Genomic DNA, 19,257 nt, shown 5'->3' on the forward strand with positions numbered 1-19,257 from the left:
GAATCATGACCCTTTAGTTGTTCAGAAAATTGATTCTCTGTGTTGTCACAAGCCCTTTACAAAGGAAATGTTGAGCTGGCCCCTGCTCAGGGAGAATAATGAGACGTTTCATGAAGCTTTTGTTCTCGTGGCATGGGATAAGCAGATGCCCACCTGGGAGTGTTCTGTTGCAGATGTTGTCTTTCTCACTGAGGATCACAGCAAATACTCACCAGCAGATGCCATCAAACCACACAGTCGAGTGAGGACACACACAGCCCCGTTGTGGTGCAGAGAAGAGTCCATAAGAACGATGGAGCTCTGCTGTCACTCCCGAGGGGCTTGAGGTCCTTCCCAAGGCACATCTATCAATGGTCTTGAGAGAAGCACCATCTAGTAGGCCTTGCACATTTTCTGTCTTCTCTCGTTTTCCCAGAAAACTCCTTGGAGGTGGGAGAGAAGAGAAACTCCCCAAATTCTATTCTCTAGAATCATGACAAAGAAGTTTCTGTGATTTAAGCCATCAAGTGCACAGGACTTTGTTAGAGTAACAAACGAACACACCATTAACACTCACTTCCCATTCCTTCCCCCCAGCCCCTGGCACCTACCATTCTACTGTCAGTCCCGATGAATCTGGCCACTCTAGGGAATTCATGTAAGTGGAATCTTTCAGTTGGTGTAATGTCTTCAATGTTCATCTATGTTGGGCATGCGTCAGAATTTCCTTCTGTGTTCAGGCTGAATAATTTTCCATTGTATGTATAGACTACATTTTGATTCTCCATCCATTCTTCCATCAGTGGACATTTGGGTTGCTTCCAGCTTTTGACTGGTGTGAACAATGCTGCCATGGACACGGGTGGGCAAGTATCTGTTCAAGTTCCTGCTTTCCGTCATTTGGGGATATGCCCAGAAGTGGAACTGGTGGATGATATGGTAATTGTCTAATTTTTTGAGGACCTGCCACACGGGACTTTGGACTTGACATGGAGATGGGGCCATTGGAGAGTTCTGAGTAGAAAAGTAACATTTGACAGGATCACAATTGGCTGCCCTTTGGGGAGGGGTGGGGGAGAGTAGGGGAAGGAGGAATGAGTCCAGAGGAAGACCTACAGTAGTCCAGGTGAGGGTGAAGTTGGCCCAGGTGGGTGGTAGCAAGGAGAGGCCAGGAGACAGGTCTACTTTTGGCTGCATGTTGGCAAGTTAGTTGCTAGCGAATATAGGGAGAAAGGTCATGAGTGACTGGAAGGTGGAGTTGCCATTTGTAGAAATGGGAAAAGGCTAGAGCCCAGGAGGGTGGGGGAAGGACCAGGAGCTCAGTTCTGGCCATTTTAAATCCTAGATGTCCGTTAGAAGTTCCAGTGGCAATAGCAAGGGTAACATAGTCAGTTGATTCTCTGATGTCTACCATCGCCCTCCTCTGTCCTTTTCCCACATGAATATCATGAGCTTCCCAAGCTTCAAGCACATATAGATGCTCCAGAGCCTGGATGGTCTTTTTGGTACATGGCCAGGGCTGCCCAGCCCCTGACACAGCAGGGAGCCACTTGAGTTCCTGAAGACCATGCATCATTCCCAGCCAAACCAGGGCTTGCAGGCTGCAGAACACAGCTAAGCAGCTGTCCAGGAAGCCCAGCCACAGTCCTGGTCAAAGCTGTTGGCCCCCACCACATGGAGGAATCCTGTTCCCCAAAGCTCCAATCCATTAGACCCGAGTTAGGATCCTCTCAGAGAACACAGTGACTCTGGAAATTCAGGAAGAACTTTCCCCAGTGTTGAAAGCTGCTCAGTCTGTGCCCTTGAGTCCACAGGGGGCTTCTGGGCTCTCAGAGGGTTCAGGCTGGGCTTGTCCCATGACCCACTGCCAGCAGCACCCAAGGCTCCCACTACAGGAGAGGAAACTTGGCAGGAGAGGAAGTGCCTGGGGAACACAGCCATTGCTGGATGAATCAGGAATAGAACCTGGTCCTCCTAGGTCCCAGGCGAACTGAACAGTACCAACCTGGCTTTGGTCTCACATGGCATGAGGTCTTTATCCACAAGGCACAGACTTGCAGGATCAGGCTCCAATTAGGGCAAGACATGCTTTAGATGGTGGCTCCCGTCAGAGCTCAGGCAGCCCAGTGGAGCTCTCACTATCGTTAAGAGTTGACTCAGACGGATTCAATTTTTTAAAAACTTACCTGTCAGATGATGCTGGAGACTGGGCTCCGACTGTGAATGCAGATCCAATCTTGATGTAGGTTGAGGGGTGCTCTCTGCTCCTCCCACCCGATGGTCTTTGCATGCTGTCATTGGCATCTCTTCATTTCCATCCACGTTCCCCATTTCTGCTGATGACACCCGTGCCCCAACCCCAGCCTCTTACCTCGCCTCCTGCATAATATCTTTTCTTCCATCTTGCACCTCAATCTCTTCACACAGCAACCACAGTGATCTTTGTAAAAGGTAAGTCGGCTTCTGCTTAAAACCTCCCAGTGGGTCAACCTGGCATGTTGAATGAAATCCTAGCTCCTGGCCCTGTGGTATCTGCCTTCCCCAATTCCTGCTTCCCTGGCTCACTCTGCTCCAGCTGCCCTGAGCTACCTGCTCCTGGACCCTATGGCACCAATGCCTCTTTAGGCCTTGCCTCTCTCTCCTCTGCCCTTCTAGACCTTGCAATGCCATCCCCTTGCCATTGCAACCCAGCATACATCTTGCCCCAGGAGAGGTCTTACCTGGCCTGCCTCTGCAGCACTTGCCTCTACTGGAAATTCCTGCTCATTAGTTTGCTTGCTTGTTGGTGTCTTTCCTTCACTCTCCTATGTCATCTGGAATGTGGCTCCTATATCACTAGCACCTGGCCCCAGCCTGGCACAGAGTCTGTGCTTGCAAGAATTTATTAGAGATAATGAGTTCCTTGTGGGGAGGAATTAGACTCTCTTTGGACAGAATTGGGTCCCTGGATGTTGAGGACCACACTGTCATCGTGGGGGGGGGAGTAGGGAGGGGCTGCTGACATTGCCATTCCCTTTAATATTTAATTCTAGTCAATTTGGATTCAATAGTAGGAAATGGTCATGATGTGAGGGTACTGTTGCGTGTTTTTATGGAAAACCAGTTGTCTCAACATCATTTACTGAATAGCTCATCCTTCTTTGGTGATCTACTGTGTCTGCCTGATGACCCTTGTTTCCGTGTGTGTGGGGTGTTTGGGTCCCTCTGTCCATTCCACTGTCCTGTGTGTCTAATCCTTTGCCAAACTCTATTCCCAGTCACTGCAGCTTTTAGTAAGTGTTGATACACACACACACACACGCACACGCACACGCACTCGCACACGCACACATACACAACTCCTCCTCCTTATTCTTTTTCTTTGTGGATATCTTTGCTATTCTTGATCCTTTTCTCATCCACAAAAATTTAGAGCCAGTCTGTAAGATTCCTCAAAAGCATCAGTTGAAATGTTGATTGAAAAACCTTTGATTTTTGGGTGATTTGGAGAGAAGGTACACCTTTATGCTATGGTCCTCTTAATTACTGTGAATATCTCTCCTTTTCTTTAAGCATTTAAAAAATGTCTTTCAATAAAGTTTGTGCATCTTTTGTTAGATATATTTTCATGGAAATTATAATTTTAGTTAGTGTTGGAAATGAAAAACATTCTAAATGGTCAAAGGATATGATTAGACCAACAGAGTGAAAAAAAATCAATATGATTCATGAGCATCTCAAAAGTAACCAAGGAAAAACAAATTAAAACTAAAAGATCCCACTTACCAGCCATCCTATCAGTAAAATGGAATGTCTGATAACACCAGGTTTGGTGAGAATGTGGGGAAAATGCAGTATCTCAAGTATTGCTGGTGGGAGGAGAAATTGCCTTGATAGTTTTGGAGATCCCTCCGGGAATCTGCAGAAGCATGGTAGCCCACGCCCTATCTTCCATTGATCTACAGTGAGCTTAAATGCATACATTCTCCGTGTTGTTCAGAGAAACCCTCGTGTAGGTGCACAGGGGCACAGGAAGGTTGTCACCATACTGTTCATCATCATGAAACAGTGCTTCTCAGTCAAAAATAGATAAATAAAATGAGATTTATTCATTTCATTGAACAGCATAAACCAAAAAAAAAAAATAGAAGTAGGGGTTTATGTATTGCAATGTACAAATCTCAAAAATACAAGGTTTTTGTAGAAAAATCAAAATAGACTGCAAAACGTTTCCATATATTATAAAGCCAATTTTATAAAAGTCCATAAAACAAAAAATATGCATTCCTTATGACTTGCATATTGGTGCCATAAAAGAACAAAATCATACGTGAGAAGAACAGCTACTCATTCACGATAATGAGTGCTGTTGGAAAGAAGGGAGAAAATAATGATCAAGCTGGAGATGTAGCTTTGTGCTTGAAATAATAAAAAGGATGGGGGCAGAGAAGAGCACTGAAATAAGTACAATATAATATTAATATCTGTTTAAACTAATGCCCTTACATTAGTTTCTGTACTTTTTCATACATTTAAGAAATTCACAGTTAATAGTAAAAAATCTAAAAAGTTGTGTATATCTATAATCTCAGGGTGGTGAAGACATTTGCAAATGTAAAAAAAAAAAGAAAAGATTGATAAGAAAGATTAATAAGTTAACTAGATTAAAAAAATGAGCTTTCATGCAGAATGTATCAAGTTAATCAAGTTAAAAAGCAAAAGCTAAATTGAGAAAGATGTCGCACCACATATGACAGAGTAATGTACATGAGAAATACATGTATTGTGTAAAAAATCTTCTGCATATGAAGAAAACCAAATCATAATATGGGAAACAGGAATTAATAAATACGTTATAAATATTAATAAAACACAAATTTAAACCATGTTGTTAATCACTCTTCATTTCGTAGATTGACAGTTCTTGGGGAAATAGCTTTTTAATTCAGCACTGTCTTACTTTAGTATCACATATTGGAAGCCTTTAAAATGTGCTTTTTTAAGATTGGGTCTTGCTGTGTAGCTCAGACTGTCCTTAACTCCCGTTTCTGCCTCCCAAGTGCTGGATGACAGGTATGCACCACTACACCTGGCTAAAAATGTGCATATTTTTGACACCATAATTCCACTTATAGAAACATAGCTGTAAAAATGTTGCACAAAACAGCTACATATGTATTTTACAAATATGTTTACAATGGGTTTGTTTATAATAACCAAAGATCAAAACTAACTTCTTTACCCAATAGCGGTTAAATAAATAATAGCAAATAGAGGGACAGGCAGCAAATAACACAATCTCACAATTTTCTTTACTTGTATGTAGCTCGCCCAGCAGTGTTCATGGAAATAACCAAATTGTGACCAAGTGAACATGTGTATGAAAAAAGCTCTGGTAACACTTATACTAAGTGCTCATAATGGTTTTCCATTGTGCTGGGATTTTAAGTGATTTCTATTTGTTCTGCATGTGCATAGATCCAGAATTTTCAGATCTTATACATGTGTGTTTACTTGCTTAACAGAAGATGAGGTTGAAAAGCAAAAGATAGTTTTTAATAAACTTGGAAAGGAAGAAAAGAATAAACTTCCTTAGAGATAATGCACGGAAACCCACACTCTTGCGCTGCTCATGCAGCATCTGAAGGATCATCTAAAGACTTGAGACACTCCTATGTCCACATGTCTCGTGTTTCCACTTGCAGATTTTAACCGCAATGAAATATAATGGCAGACTTGAGCCAGAAGAAAGTCCATGAGCAAAGGACATTTTTGCAGCACGTTGGTGATATCGAAAACATTGGAAGCTGGTGTGTAACAGGAGTAGAGCCTTACACACTTGATAAAATGGTCACGACAGGAAAGACGACGTGATGTGTGCTTTTAAAAGCAGGTCATGAGACAGGATATAGATAATGATCCCATTTTTGTTTTTATTTTTAAATGATCTTGGAAAATTACATACCAGAATGTAAATAATGGTTATCTCTGAATGATGGCATTGTAGATAATTTTTGTCTTCCATGCTGTTTTCTGAATTTCCTGTGCCAAAGCAAATTACTATATAAAGGGAAGTATATTTATTTGACTCATAAGAGGGGGCTCAACCCTGCAAGCATAGATGGAGCAAGTGGAGGATGGAGTGTCACCATCTTCATCCCGTCCCAATGACTTTCTCTAATGGCGGTTAGGGCACACATTCCTTTTTTTTTGAGGGGAGAGGAGTAATTGCCTGTTTTTCTTTGTTTAGCTTCACACCTCCATTCCCTTTCTTTGCAAATTTCGCCTCCCCAAATTGACACTGTGTGTTAGCACTTTGCTTTGAATCAGGAGCTTCCAGACACTTTCTTTTCATCTGAAAATATACTTATAGACTCCCCTCTCTTTTTTCTTTTACACATCACAACCATGTAATATAAAACATTCTGCAATTTACTCTTCTGCTTAACAACAATATATTCTGAAGACTTTTCTTTTTCGGTTCATACCTCTTCTTTTTTTAATTTTTTTTTATTTTTTATTGTTTTATTATTTGTATGTGTATACAATGCTTGGGTCATTTCTCCCCCCCTGCCCCCACCCCCTCCCTTACCACCCACTCCACCCCTTCCCTTTCCGCCCCATCCCCTCGATACCCGGCAGAAATTATTTTGCCCTTATCTCTAATTTTGTTGAAGAGAGAGTATAAGCAATAATAGGAAGGAACAAGGGTTTTTGCTGGTTGAGATAAGGATAGCTATACAGGGAGTTGACTCACATTAATTTCCTGTGTGTGTGTTACCTTCTAGGTTAATTCTTTTTGATCTCACTTTTTCTCTAGTTCCTGGTCCCCTTCTTCTATTGTCCTCAGTTGCTTTTAAGGTATCTGCTTTAGTTTCTGTGTTGAGGGCAACAAATGCTAGCTAATTTTTTAGGTGTCTTACCTATCCTCATCCCTCCCTTGTGTGCTCTCGCTTTTATCATGAGCTCAAAGTCCAATCCCATTGTTGTGTTTGCCCTTGATCTAATGTCCGCATATGAGGGAGAACATAAGATTTTTGGTCTTTTGGGCCAGGCTAATCTCACTCAGAATGATGTTCTCCAGTTCCATCCATTTACCAGCGAATGATAACATTTCGTTCTTCTTCATGGCTGCATAAAATTCCATTGTGTATAAATACCACATTTTCTTGATCCATTTGTCAGTAGTGGGGCATCTTGGCTGTTTCCATAACTTGGCTATTGTGAATAGTTGTCAGCTATGTTTTATTCTGCTTGACACTGATATATTTAATCATATATCTTAATTTGTCACCTTTCAACTGTGTCTGGTCACACACAGTCTCTCCATGTTCAGCCCCCATCCTACTTTTTATAATATTCTTTTTACATGTTAAGGCTTGCAACACATTCTGTTCTGCAATTATATTAACTTCTCTGCACTTCGTCAGTAGGTTATGCTAAAATAAATTTAAACTGAAAAGCAAGCATTACAGTAATTAAGGCCTTGTTATTTTTTTTTTCTGTAGTTCAAGTAGAATAATTGGATACATGAAAGAAGTCCTTACCATACGATGTCGTTGACATTTGTCGTAGGAGGGAGAATTTCACAAGTATCAAGTTTTAATGAGCCTTCCTTTATTTTCCTCTATATATTTGGAGTTGCACTCAACTGCCAATATTTCTCCTCTCTCTCTCTCACTATGTAGTCCAGGCTGGCCTGAAACTCGCAATCCTTCTGCCACAGGTGCTCGAGTGCCAGAATTACAAGCATGCACCACCACACCCGGCAGTTCTCTTTCTTATCAGTCTTTCTATGTACATCTAATGTAACTTATTTTCCCTACGTGCAAGTATCCAAAAGGAGCTTTCATGGGCTTTTAGTTTTAACTTGGGATGTCTAGATACAAATAAACTTTTTCTACCATATTACAAAAGCAAACACCACCCAAGAATAAGAAAATCTCAGTACCCTGTAGTGGCTCTAATGTGGTTTTTAATAAGCTTTAATAAGGCATAAGTAACATTCTAGAAGACGCACCTGTTTTAAGTGTACAATTTTGAATTTACACAAACACACTCACTTATGTAACTCTTCTACAATGAAACTGTAGCACATTTCCATCATCTCGAAAGCTTCCTTTAGCCCTTTTTAGGTCAATGTCCTCGTGCATTCCGCCCCCTGCAACCTGTGGTCTGTTTTCTGCTACTACAGTTTTGCCCATCGGTTATGCAGAACACACGTGTGTTCTTTTGTGTTTGGCATCTTTCTTTTCGCACAGTGCTCTTCAGACTCACCCATTCTATTGTCGGTATCGGTAATTTATTACAACCACAATTACTTTTATCTACTTATTGGCTAATAGGCTGTTCTGTTGTATCCAGTTGGGATCTGACATAAGTAAAGCTGCCATGAATACGTGTGAACAAGTCTTTCTGTGGTCATACGTTTTCATATCTCTTGATAGATTACTGGAAATGCAACTTACCAATTTTTTTTCATGGATTGTACTGATAGTATCTAAGAGTCATTACCACACTCAAGGTCGCCTAAATTTCTTCTATGTTATCTTCTAAGAGTTTCAGAATTTTACATTTTATATTTATTGCTATGGTTCATTTTAAAATACTTTTGTGAAAGATGTACGTTCTCTGTCTAAATTCACATTTTTTTGCATGTACATGTTCAGTCTTCCAGCATACTTACTGAGAAGACTATGCTTTATCTTGAATTTGCCTTTGTCCTTTATCAAAAATCGGTTGACTGTATCTGTGTGAGTCTGTTTCTGGGCTCTGCTCTTTTCCACTGATCCATTTGGAAGTATCACGTGATAGCTTCATAGCAGCCATGAACTCACGTAGAGTTGGTACACACCTTTGTTCTCCTTCAACATTGTGTTAGCTTGCTGGCTTTTCTGGGTCTTTTGTGTCTTTACAAAACTCGAGAACCAGTTTGTTAATATGCAAAAAAAATAACTTGATGGTATTTTGATTGTACTGAGTCTATGTATCAAATTGGGGAGAATTGACAAATCTTGACAATATTGAGTCTTCCTTTCCATGAATACAGGAATCCTCTATTTATTTAGATCTTTTCTTCTTCTTGCTTATAAACAGCAGAAATTTATTTCTCACATATGTGAAAGCTGGGAAGTACAAGACCAATGTATTAGTAGGCTAGGTGTCTGGTGAGCCCATTTCCTGGTTCATACATCTTTTATCAGAGGTATGTAGTTTTCTTCATACAGACCTGGTACATACTTCATTGGATTTATACCTAAGTATAGGTGTTTATGGTGTTAATGTAAATAATAGTTTTTAATTTCATCATTCCAATCATTAATTGTTAGTCATAAAAAAGTAAGTAAGTTTTATGTTACTCTTGAATCTTGCAATCTTACTATAATTGTATATATTCCAAGAGGATTTTTGTTTGTGTTGGCTTCTGGATTTTCTATATAGAGAATTATGTCATCTGTAAATAACAATAATTTTTATTTCTTCCTTTATCTATATACCTTTTCTTTTCTTTCCATGTCTTGTCTTATTGCATTAGCTAAGACCTCTAGTATGATGATAAATAAGATTGGTGAGAGTAATATTCTTGTTGTGTTCCTAATATTATATATTAGTGCACTAGCACTGTTTTTTTTTTTTTTTGAAACAGGGTCTCACTATATAGCCCAGGTTGGCCTGTAACTCATAACCCTCTTGCCTCAGCCTCCTGAGTGCTGGGATTATAGGTGTGTGCCACTGTGTTTGGCTTTCATTTTGCACTGTTTTCCACGATATCCTTTTTTTTTTTTTTTTGTGGTACTTGAGTTTGGACTCGGGGCCTCATACTTGCTAGACAGGCACTCTACCCTAGGATATCTTCCTGACTTTTATTCCAAATTGCCAACCAAATTCCATTCATATCCATCTTATTATTTTTAATCACATTTTAATCAGAAGAGGATTCTGTCTACCTTATACAATCATTGAAGTTCCTTGAGATACTGTGTAGGAAAATACTTTGCAAGCTGGAAAGTGCCACACAGATGTTGGTTATTGCAGGAAGGGAAGTTACTTCCCTGTGTTAAAAAACTATGTAGTGATATAGTAATATGCAAGAAATGTTTATATGTGGGACAGAAAAATCCATTTCACTTACAGACAAGAGGATGGCTAGTTGTAAAAGTACTTGTGTTATTTATGAGGAACTCAGAAGAAGGAATGCCTGGGATCTGCAGGACTATCTTTTAGTACTTTTGATAACACATATTCCAGAAGTAAAGCTAAGTAGAAGAAAGGTTCTAAGTGAAGTAGCCCCAGCCCCAAATGGAACATATCTTAAAAATTCAGATCCTGGATTTAATTTTTAAAAATGAAAACAATGCAAAAAAAAAAATCCCAAAAAGGAGACAAAGGCCCCGGGCCCCATCAATACAAAAGACAACCTTAGCCGTATTGATAATTGAGATATCACTAATATGGTGTCGTTATCACTATTGTGAGGATTTTTTAAAAAAAAAATACAAGTACATAGCATTCCTCCAAAAAGGAATTTCATTCAATAGAGGAATTTTATTTATCCTTATAATTGCCTAATGAATTTCAAGCTTCCCCAAGTCTTCAGAGTCAACTGTAGGTGACTCTGTCAACATGCATGTCTTTTGCTTACTGAAGATTTACAAAAATGTCATCTTCCTTCCTGAAGTTTTGATCAGAACCCTCAAACTTTTTATCATCTGAAAATCTTTTCTATCATGTTTACCACAGAAGGGGAGTGAATTTCCACAGTAGAAATATTTTTGTTTTATAAAATTGAAATAGCCACATAGATGTCTCTTCCTCATTGTGCCTAAGCTAGCAGCCACTTTGACTGGAATTACACAAAGCTGCAGGTCCTCCCTGGCTAGCTTGTCCCATTACGGGGGACATCACGTGCCCAGTGGCCTTCACATCCTCATTCAGGACTTACAAAGCAGGATCTCTCCATTGGTCCATTGCTAGTGTTGACCAGTCTGTTTGGAAGCTATGGAGGTACAGGCCTGGTCAATACTTAGATGGGAGACCATCTGGAAAGACATGGTTCAGCAGGCTTTTAAAAACACATTGCACAAGGCATTCATTAATCATGGTTCCTTAATAACTTTATCACATATTCTACAATCAGCCAATAAGAAAAGACTGTTTGCTGAACACGTTTCCTATCTCAAATGTCTTTGGGGAAAATACATTTTTCTCAAAATGACCCATCTCTGGTGGGATTATGCTTAGCAGTTTTTCGAGTATTCTACTTTCTCATCCTTTCTTCTCTTGACTCCCAACTAACAAATTTGGAACAAATGATAAAATCGGAGCATTGACACTTTGTAGCCACCAATGCAATCATTAGTTGAAACACTGGTGAGAAATTTTTTAATGGAGGGATGGAGAGCACCTGAACCCTGCTCTATTCTAACATCGCTATAACTACACAATGTGATCCTCCGGATAGGATGTAACACGGAGCCCACATCACTCCTAGGAAACTTCCCCACCAGAAAAGGATGAGCCTGGATCTAATGGAGCCTATAGCATTTACTCAATGTACATAACAGAGAGGAAGAAACAAGTTATGAACGATGAGGAAGCAAAATCCAGCATGCAAACCATTCTGTAGGACTTGTTTTATAAATCAATCACATGAAGTTACCAAAGTTGTGGCTTAAAGGGGACATAAAAGCATAAGAATCATGAGTTCGTATGAACCTTGTTTGAATCTGAAGTAGGACAAAAGCAAGCTAGAGGCCACGTTTGCGATAATTGTTGAAATTTGATTATGAGTTTGTTTAGATGGATGGATGGTTAGAGGGCTAGATGGTACCATGGAATTATGGCTAGTTTTGTTAGATTTGAGGAAATGACATTGTGGTTATGTGAGAAAATGTCACCATGATTGACAGACGCGTGCAACCCATGGGGAGGTGAAATGACTTGTGTCAAGTCGTTTGTTTCATTTCAGTTTCACTTGTTTATTTCTAACAAAGTGGTTTGTTATCACACTTCAATCAAGAAAAATTTAAGATAATTATTGAATCTGGGTGATGAGTATATACAGGTTCAGTCTCCTCTTTAGTGTATTTTTAAATGTTCCATAAAAAGTTTTAATCTAAATAATTGTATCTTAGCCATCCTCTCTGTATCTGCCTGATGTTTTCTTCCGGGTGAAGTGATTTCTTCTTGCTGAGCTCACAGAACGCTTGGCCCAGACCTCCTTTGCAGGCATAATTCTGTCTACCTTGAATTGTTGGGATTTGGGTGGACACCCGCCCTCTTTATCTTACCTTCCTTGTTTCAGCTCTGTATCTTCTGCATGCCTGACACAGCACGTGATCGACAGACCCTAAGAGCCATTGCTGGAATGATTCAATTTCCCAGGGGTGGGAGGATCAACAGTGGGCCAGAAGTGAGAAAGCCTCATTCAAGTCAGGTTGTCATGAGCTAAGACACGAAAAGCAGATTTTAGTCACATTCTTTGGCCTCTCCTTTAATTCAGAGTCACGGGCCAGTGCAGCACTTTGTACATCTACTCACTGGGGAACCAGCATGAGGAAAGGGCTTGGGGTTGGGATTGATGGTGAAACACTCCCTGAGTACCTCACTGCCTGGGAGCAGGCGTCTCAGTGCGGCTGGCCACCAGAAACGAGCCCAACTTTGGTTCACTTATCCTACATGGATGCCGCCCACCTCTATCTGGCAGGCATAGTCAGAAAAGTGACGTTTTCAGCTCCTGGTGTGGTGAGGCTTCCAGATCACAGGCTTAGGAGTTAGTCAGAGCTGGATGTGAGGCTGGCCCAATAGCTCTCTAGCTGTGTGTTGATATGAGTTGCTTGATAGCTCCAAGTCTCACCTGTAGAAAGGGGCTAGCAACACTAACTCCCACGATTACGAAAGGAACTGCTGTTATTGGTTGTTTGTATATGAAGAATAACAGTGAAATACTTACTGAGACACTTACTATGAGTAAGACACGATTCTAAGATGTACGGATAACATGTAATACTAATTTGATACTTACAATACCCTACAGGTAGAAATTACTGTTACCCAAAGATTAAGAAAGAAATGTTAAGCAACTTCCTGAAGGGAAAACGATTACAAAATGGCATAATTAGGAATCAAACATCAGCGTTGTTGGCTACCATGCCATGTGGCGTCCTGAAACAGGACGCTGGATGGAAAGTGTCTGGTTCAGTGCATAGCGCACAGGAAATGCCTAACACCTGACAGCACCTGATGTTTCTGTCATGAAACCATACACATCCCAGGGCTGACTTCATGCATGAGATTTATTTTCAACCAATTATCCCCCTGCCTCCAAAATAACAAATTCGAGTTTCTGGAGCAGCCAAAGCAGGTGGAGGCACTCAGACTGTCCACACTTTGCTGGGCTCCACATTGGCCTCTGTCCCTTTATCACTCCCTCTGGCTTCCAACACCAGCCCCCAAACCCAAAAGGAAAGACAGGAAATCCCAGTGCATTCCAGGACCGCCTCAGGTACCATGAAGCCCGGGGAGGGAACGCATCACCCACTCACTAGCTCATTGGCTTCTAGAAATATGTACAATTATTATGTGCCAATCAAAAATAAAATAAAACAAAAAAAGAAACAGAAACAAAGCAAAGCAAAATATCTATTTGGCACTCAATTTGTTCTTTGTTCCTGCTGTGCCCTCATCTTGCTTGGTTCACTTGGCCACTGTATGAATTACACACAGGCTATGGGTCCTTGATCCTAATAAGCCTACTTATTTGCTCTTTGCGCATCACCTTCCCCAAACATCTTCCATATGTTGAGTTTAGACTCAAGTACTTCAGCACGTAACTCAGCATTCCCAAGCATGGTGGAGCCATGCCCACCTGCCAACAACCCAATACTGCCATGACAACTATTTTCATCCGGAGAACAGTGCTTGCACAATTGTTCTAATATTTTGGTGCATTTTCCCCTTATTTTAAACAAACAGTCACAGTCCATTGTCATGGAAAAGTGCATAATTAAGAGACATCTGTGAAAGGCTGAAAATGGATCATGGAGATTTGTCTAATAGGCAAGATGTAATTGAAGCTTGCTGCCTCCCACCCCCCCAACCCAACACAAAGTCAATTTTGGACTTTCTCAGCTTCACTTTGAGGGTGCTTTCTCGGAAAGACTTTCTCTGTGAAATTAGGAACGATTTCATACCTTCCCATCAGTAAGGAGAGAGACTTAGAGACACGAAGTGATTTTTCCAGTTCACAAAGTCAGTGACTGACCTGCTCTGAGTCTTGATTCTCTGAATCACTGACTGCCCTCCCTGGACCAAGCAGGAGGGAGAAGACTGCTGGGCGTCTGCCTGGAGTTCTAGGGGGCACACAGTGCCAGACCTCCCAGCCCCAGCACCTTCTCCCGAAGTTTCTCCTCTTCATGACAGAGCTTCATAGGCAGGTGGCAGCCCCCACAGGGAAGAGGACAAGGAATCCAAACTTGAACCTGAACTGGGGGCCAAGAGGAATGGAGCCCAGGCAGGGGTACGTATACACCTGCTTTGAGCAGTAAGCTTGGTGCAGTGCAGTATCAGAGGCAGAAAACACCTTCCAGCTCTGGACTCTGCTACCTTCCCTGTGACCTTGGCAAGTCTCCTCACCTCTCTTCAGCTGCACAGTGAGGATCACAGTGCCAATCTATGGATGCTTTCATGAATAACAAAAGAATTGTAGATGTCAAATGTTTTCAGCCATTACATGCTGGGCAAGTGTAAATGAAGGGTTCTCCTTTCTCTATTCTTAGCTGTTGCCTCCACCACATCCCGTTTAGCTGAGGATGTGTTTCAGACTTTGCACATCTCCCCATGGGCAAACATTGACCCCTCTGCTCCCTGAAGGTCTACAGAGGGCCCTAATCAACAAATAGCTGCCATCTCTACCTTCCCTTCCTTTTGCTAACCCTCTCCACCACACACACACACACACACACACACACAAATACACTTATATGAAAGCATAAACACACATATACAAGCATGAACCATGGGTATATGCCTATGCTTGAGATGTTTATGACTGTGACACACACACACAGAGTCACACTCTTCTGTCATCCTTCCCCATGGGATAGGAGGCCAGTGTCTGTTGAACGAAGCAAAGCCCCCTGCTCCCTTTGCCTCTGGGTAGATTTCTAAACTTCCGGCTCCACCCAACCTGAAACTGCACAGGGGCAACCTGAACCCCAGTCATAATGCTAGTTGTCACACAGCCTTCCGAGTCTGCAGTCAGAGCCACTGGGGTAAAGGGATCTGTAGTGGTCCTAAGTATTCCCAAAAGCTGTGGAAAGTCATTTGTACATACACTGCTAAGGAGTCAAAGGACACAGAAGTGTAAGTAGTGGGTCATTTAATTTCAGGAGTTGTACTTATGTCAAGTTCTTTAAATGTTCAATTCTGCTATTTAAGTGTTTGACCAGGAAGTTTAAACTTGGTAGCAATATGGCTGACCAGATGGAGGAAAACAATAAGGCTGGTCTCTTGGGAGGTGCACAAGCTGGTGTCCGAATCCAGGGAAAGCTCTAGTTGCTGGTGTCCAGTAACCCTCTGCTGAGCCAGGGAGACTGGGAGAGGTCAGGAAAAGCCTAAGGCTTAGGCAGCCCTGGCCAGCCACTCAGTGGCTGCTGTCAAGAACTGGGGGCCAGCCTGGTTCCAGGCCCTAAGCTGCTCTGTTATTAGGCACATGGGTCACATTCTCTTTCCATTTTTCTGCTTGCACCAATAATATATGCATAGTATTGAAGAACTAAAGGAACATCTGAAGTTACAAGAAAGAAAGTAAAAATCATGTGAAGTCCTATGACCCAAGATAAACAATATTAACATTTTAGGAAATGTCTTTTTTGGATCCTGCTTTGCATTTACACCCACGACACATGCAATTTTTAAAATTTGTTTTTTGGGGAGGCACTTCTGTTTTTTGTCTCTGTCCTCCCAACTACCAATAATCAAAATAACCAAAGAAAATAACTTGGTGTTCATTTCTATGTAATATGTGAACTTTGTGAACACACACACACACACACACACACACTCCTAGGTGCTTCCATGATGGGATTACCTCCACTGGATCAAAATGCACTTTTTCATACATGCAGTTCCCATGTTATCAGAATGTGCTTTCATGCTGATTACTCTGACCCACTGCTTATGTGTCTGTCTCCATTCCAGTTTCATGCTACTTTGATTCCAGGCTTCTTTTTTTTTTTTTTCCACAATTTTAGAGCTAGGTTAAAACTTTTCATGTAAACTTCAGACAGTTTTATCTAATTAAAAATTTAATTGTAATAGGAACAAAAAAGAAGTCATAATATAGAATTTTAAAATCCATTGAAATCAACATAAGAGGACTAAGGTAGAAAGGAGAAAAATAGAGGGGATGAACCAATTGACAATACAATACATATATGCATTGAAATGTCATAATGAAATTGTATAGATATCTTAAACAAACCAAAATGTCTTTTTTTTCTCAAAAATGGAGGACAGGAAGGTAAAACAGTTCCTGTCTGGGGTTGGGTACCAATGGGAGGGGAAGAATATAAGGAAAAGGTATAAAAGGGTGAGTATGCTGGAAATGTTATGTACTAATGTATGAAAATGAAAAATGAGACTTGTTGAAACTATTCTAAGGATGGGGGAGAGGCATAAAGGAGAATGATGGAGGGGTGAATTTAACTAAGATATATTGTAAGTACTCTTGTAAGTGTCACAGTGTAACCCCAGTACAACAATAATATGATAATAAAATTTTTAAAATCCAGAAAGAGAACATACTAAGACAATAGTACATGAAATCTTATGCCACCAATTTGGGAAATTGCCATATGAGAAATCAAATATCTCCATCAATCATGTAACTCATGTAACCACACAAAGAGGAGACATGAGGAAAGGCCAATTCCTGTAGAAGCAATTAGAAATACATTTAAAGATGTTATTTGAAACGGCCCTAGAAACAGGCAACTTAATGGCTGAGTTCTACCCAGCCTTTAAGAAGCAGGTAGTCCCAATTGGGTCCATTGGAAAAAGAGAGAGAACTCCCAGAATATGCCAGGAAGCCTGCACACCCTCAGTGCTAACACCTGATACACAAAGAGCACTTGGGAAGCTACATTCTCATTCTGATAAGATATCAGCCAGTAGAACCCATTCATGTATCAGAAAGACTAATACAGTGTAATCAAACAGCTTTTAGAACAGGAACGCAATGATGTTTTGTTAAATTTTCCAGCACAATTCATTACATAAACAAATTAAGGAAAATGATTGTATTGATAGATAGCAAGCGGGCACTGGTAAATTTAGTAGCCATTCCTAACACAAACTTGCAATCTCATTTCCAAACATCTGATTCTAAAAATCTCTGACAACTGAAATGTTGCTTGGGATTTTGGCACTGTAGTTCATTCAGTCATAAAGTGATCTGGATTAACTTTAAAAAAACATTAAATATAAAAGTATCATCCTTAAAATGTAAAGTGTTTTATGTTCTGTAGGCAAGGCATACTCAGTAAGAGATACCTGCAGATTATACTATGACTCTCCTATATCCAAAATTACTAGTCTTTTCTCAAGGTGAGTTGAAGCACTGGGGGTATGGCTCAGGTGGTGGAGTGAGAACCTGCTCATCAAGCTAAATTGAAGAGAAATGCACTTTCCACTCTCTGGTAGACATGCAAAACTGTATGTTTCTGAATCTACAGCACTACTAGTAGGAAGCTAGCATTCATCTCATGTATCACAAGGCGAGAAAAACACGCCTCTAGTAATTGCACTACAAAGTACCATTAACCAATTTTAAGATGCCTCCCAGATCCAGAGATGGTGAAATGTGCAAAAAGATTCATCTTAGAACTGATGAAATATGAGCTCTATACCCGTGGGACATCATGGCTCACAGCACACCCTTCAGAGAGAGTAGTGACTTGGGGTCCTCCTGCTCCAGGGAAGGTCTACATCTCATTGATTGGCCAGATGTTAGTGTGGGAATGTGGCAGCTTCAGGACACACAGGCCTCCAGAACCCGCTCTGCATCACAAGCCACTTGTTGCCCTTGGCTGAGTGTGGTGGCGATGGATGGAGTTAATGACATGGTCTCTGGGGTCTTTCCCACGTCTGTCATGCTCACGTTTGTCAAGAACAAACTTGACCATATTTTTCTTGCCTCTAAAGAAGATTCCTGATATTACTAGAAAGCTGTAGTTGGCCTTTGATTCTTTGTCTAGCATCTCATCTGAGAATCTGAGTGGGAAAGAAGGAGTCTGGGGCACAAAGGGAATGTGACTTTTCCAGAGGCACAATGTCCTAGCAGCAAAATAAGACTAAAACTGAGACCACCAGATACAAGAGGTCAGGCTCCTCTGGAATTTGTCCCCTGGCCCCTGCCTGGGCTTCTGTGCCCCGGGAGACTGGGATCCATCCCAGCAGTTTCTGGCCATTGTGTCAGGCCAAATAATTTCTATGTCCTAAAATACAGTCATTTCTCCTCTCTGAGCCTCTGAAAACTTCTCCCATGCTCTGATGCTGAGGTCTTCACTGCCCTCACCTCCACCCACCATTCTACCTAAAAGGAGACTGGGTGTGGAGGACCTCATGACCTTTGGTCTCACGCCATGGTCTGCTGTGTGCTCTCCAACAGGATGGGGCTGGTGAGTAGCAAGAAGCAGGTCAGCGAGAAGGGCAAGAGCTGGAGCCCCAGGAAGGTCAACACTCCGAGCCAAACTCCCCCACCGCTGCCACCCCAGGTAAGTGACCAGTCCTGTCAGAGCTGGAGAGTGAGTGAGAAAGACTGTCCAGTGCACATGGAGCTCCCTGCACCAGTCCCTATGGAGCACTTCTAAAGTGCATGTTTTTGATGACTGTTTGTGCTCTCTACTACCTAACCACCAAGCCTTCGTTCCTCCCTTTCTCTCTCTCTTGCTTTGTCTGCCACCATGGCCAAATTCAAGCAGCTATCAGTTCATTCTAATGGGGACCTGATGGGTACAAGGATTGCTGATGCAATTTCATAGATGAGTAATACCCCTTACTAGCACAGGGCTTGGCACACAACAATGAGGTGTGTTGAATGAATGAATGATCCTCTGGACAGACTCAGAAATTACTTGAGTAATTTCTCCCAAATTACATGCTAATATGTATGAGCCCAGAATTTTTTAACTTAGAAAGGCCATATAATAGATCCTAATTGTGGGAAGATGATAATTCCTCATTATTTTACTTTTGGGGAGACACCTGGGACCAGCCCTTCACAGCTCCTGCCTCCTG

General features: G+C 41.3%; 1 protein-coding gene across 3 annotated transcripts in view; it reads left to right on the forward strand.

Annotated features, from left to right (window-relative positions):
• Blk (BLK proto-oncogene, Src family tyrosine kinase) overlaps positions 1-19,257 on the forward strand; it is a 47,131-nt gene that overhangs the window by 10,226 nt on the left and 17,648 nt on the right. The window contains exons 2-3 of one of the 3 annotated variants that reach the window (XM_074055281.1): positions 577-637; positions 18,629-18,734. In XM_074055281.1, the coding sequence (XP_073911382.1) occupies positions 636-637; positions 18,629-18,734 (108 nt within the window). In that variant the 5' untranslated portion in view covers positions 577-635. Of the gene's footprint in view, positions 1-576; positions 638-707; positions 2,431-18,628; positions 18,735-19,257 lie in introns of those variants that run through there. The other 2 variants (XM_074055282.1, XM_020154300.2) reach the window with 2 other exon arrangements.

This window comes from Castor canadensis, chromosome 14 (assembly GCF_047511655.1).
Source record: "Castor canadensis chromosome 14, mCasCan1.hap1v2, whole genome shotgun sequence".
Classification (NCBI taxonomy): domain Eukaryota; kingdom Metazoa; phylum Chordata; class Mammalia; order Rodentia; family Castoridae; genus Castor; species Castor canadensis.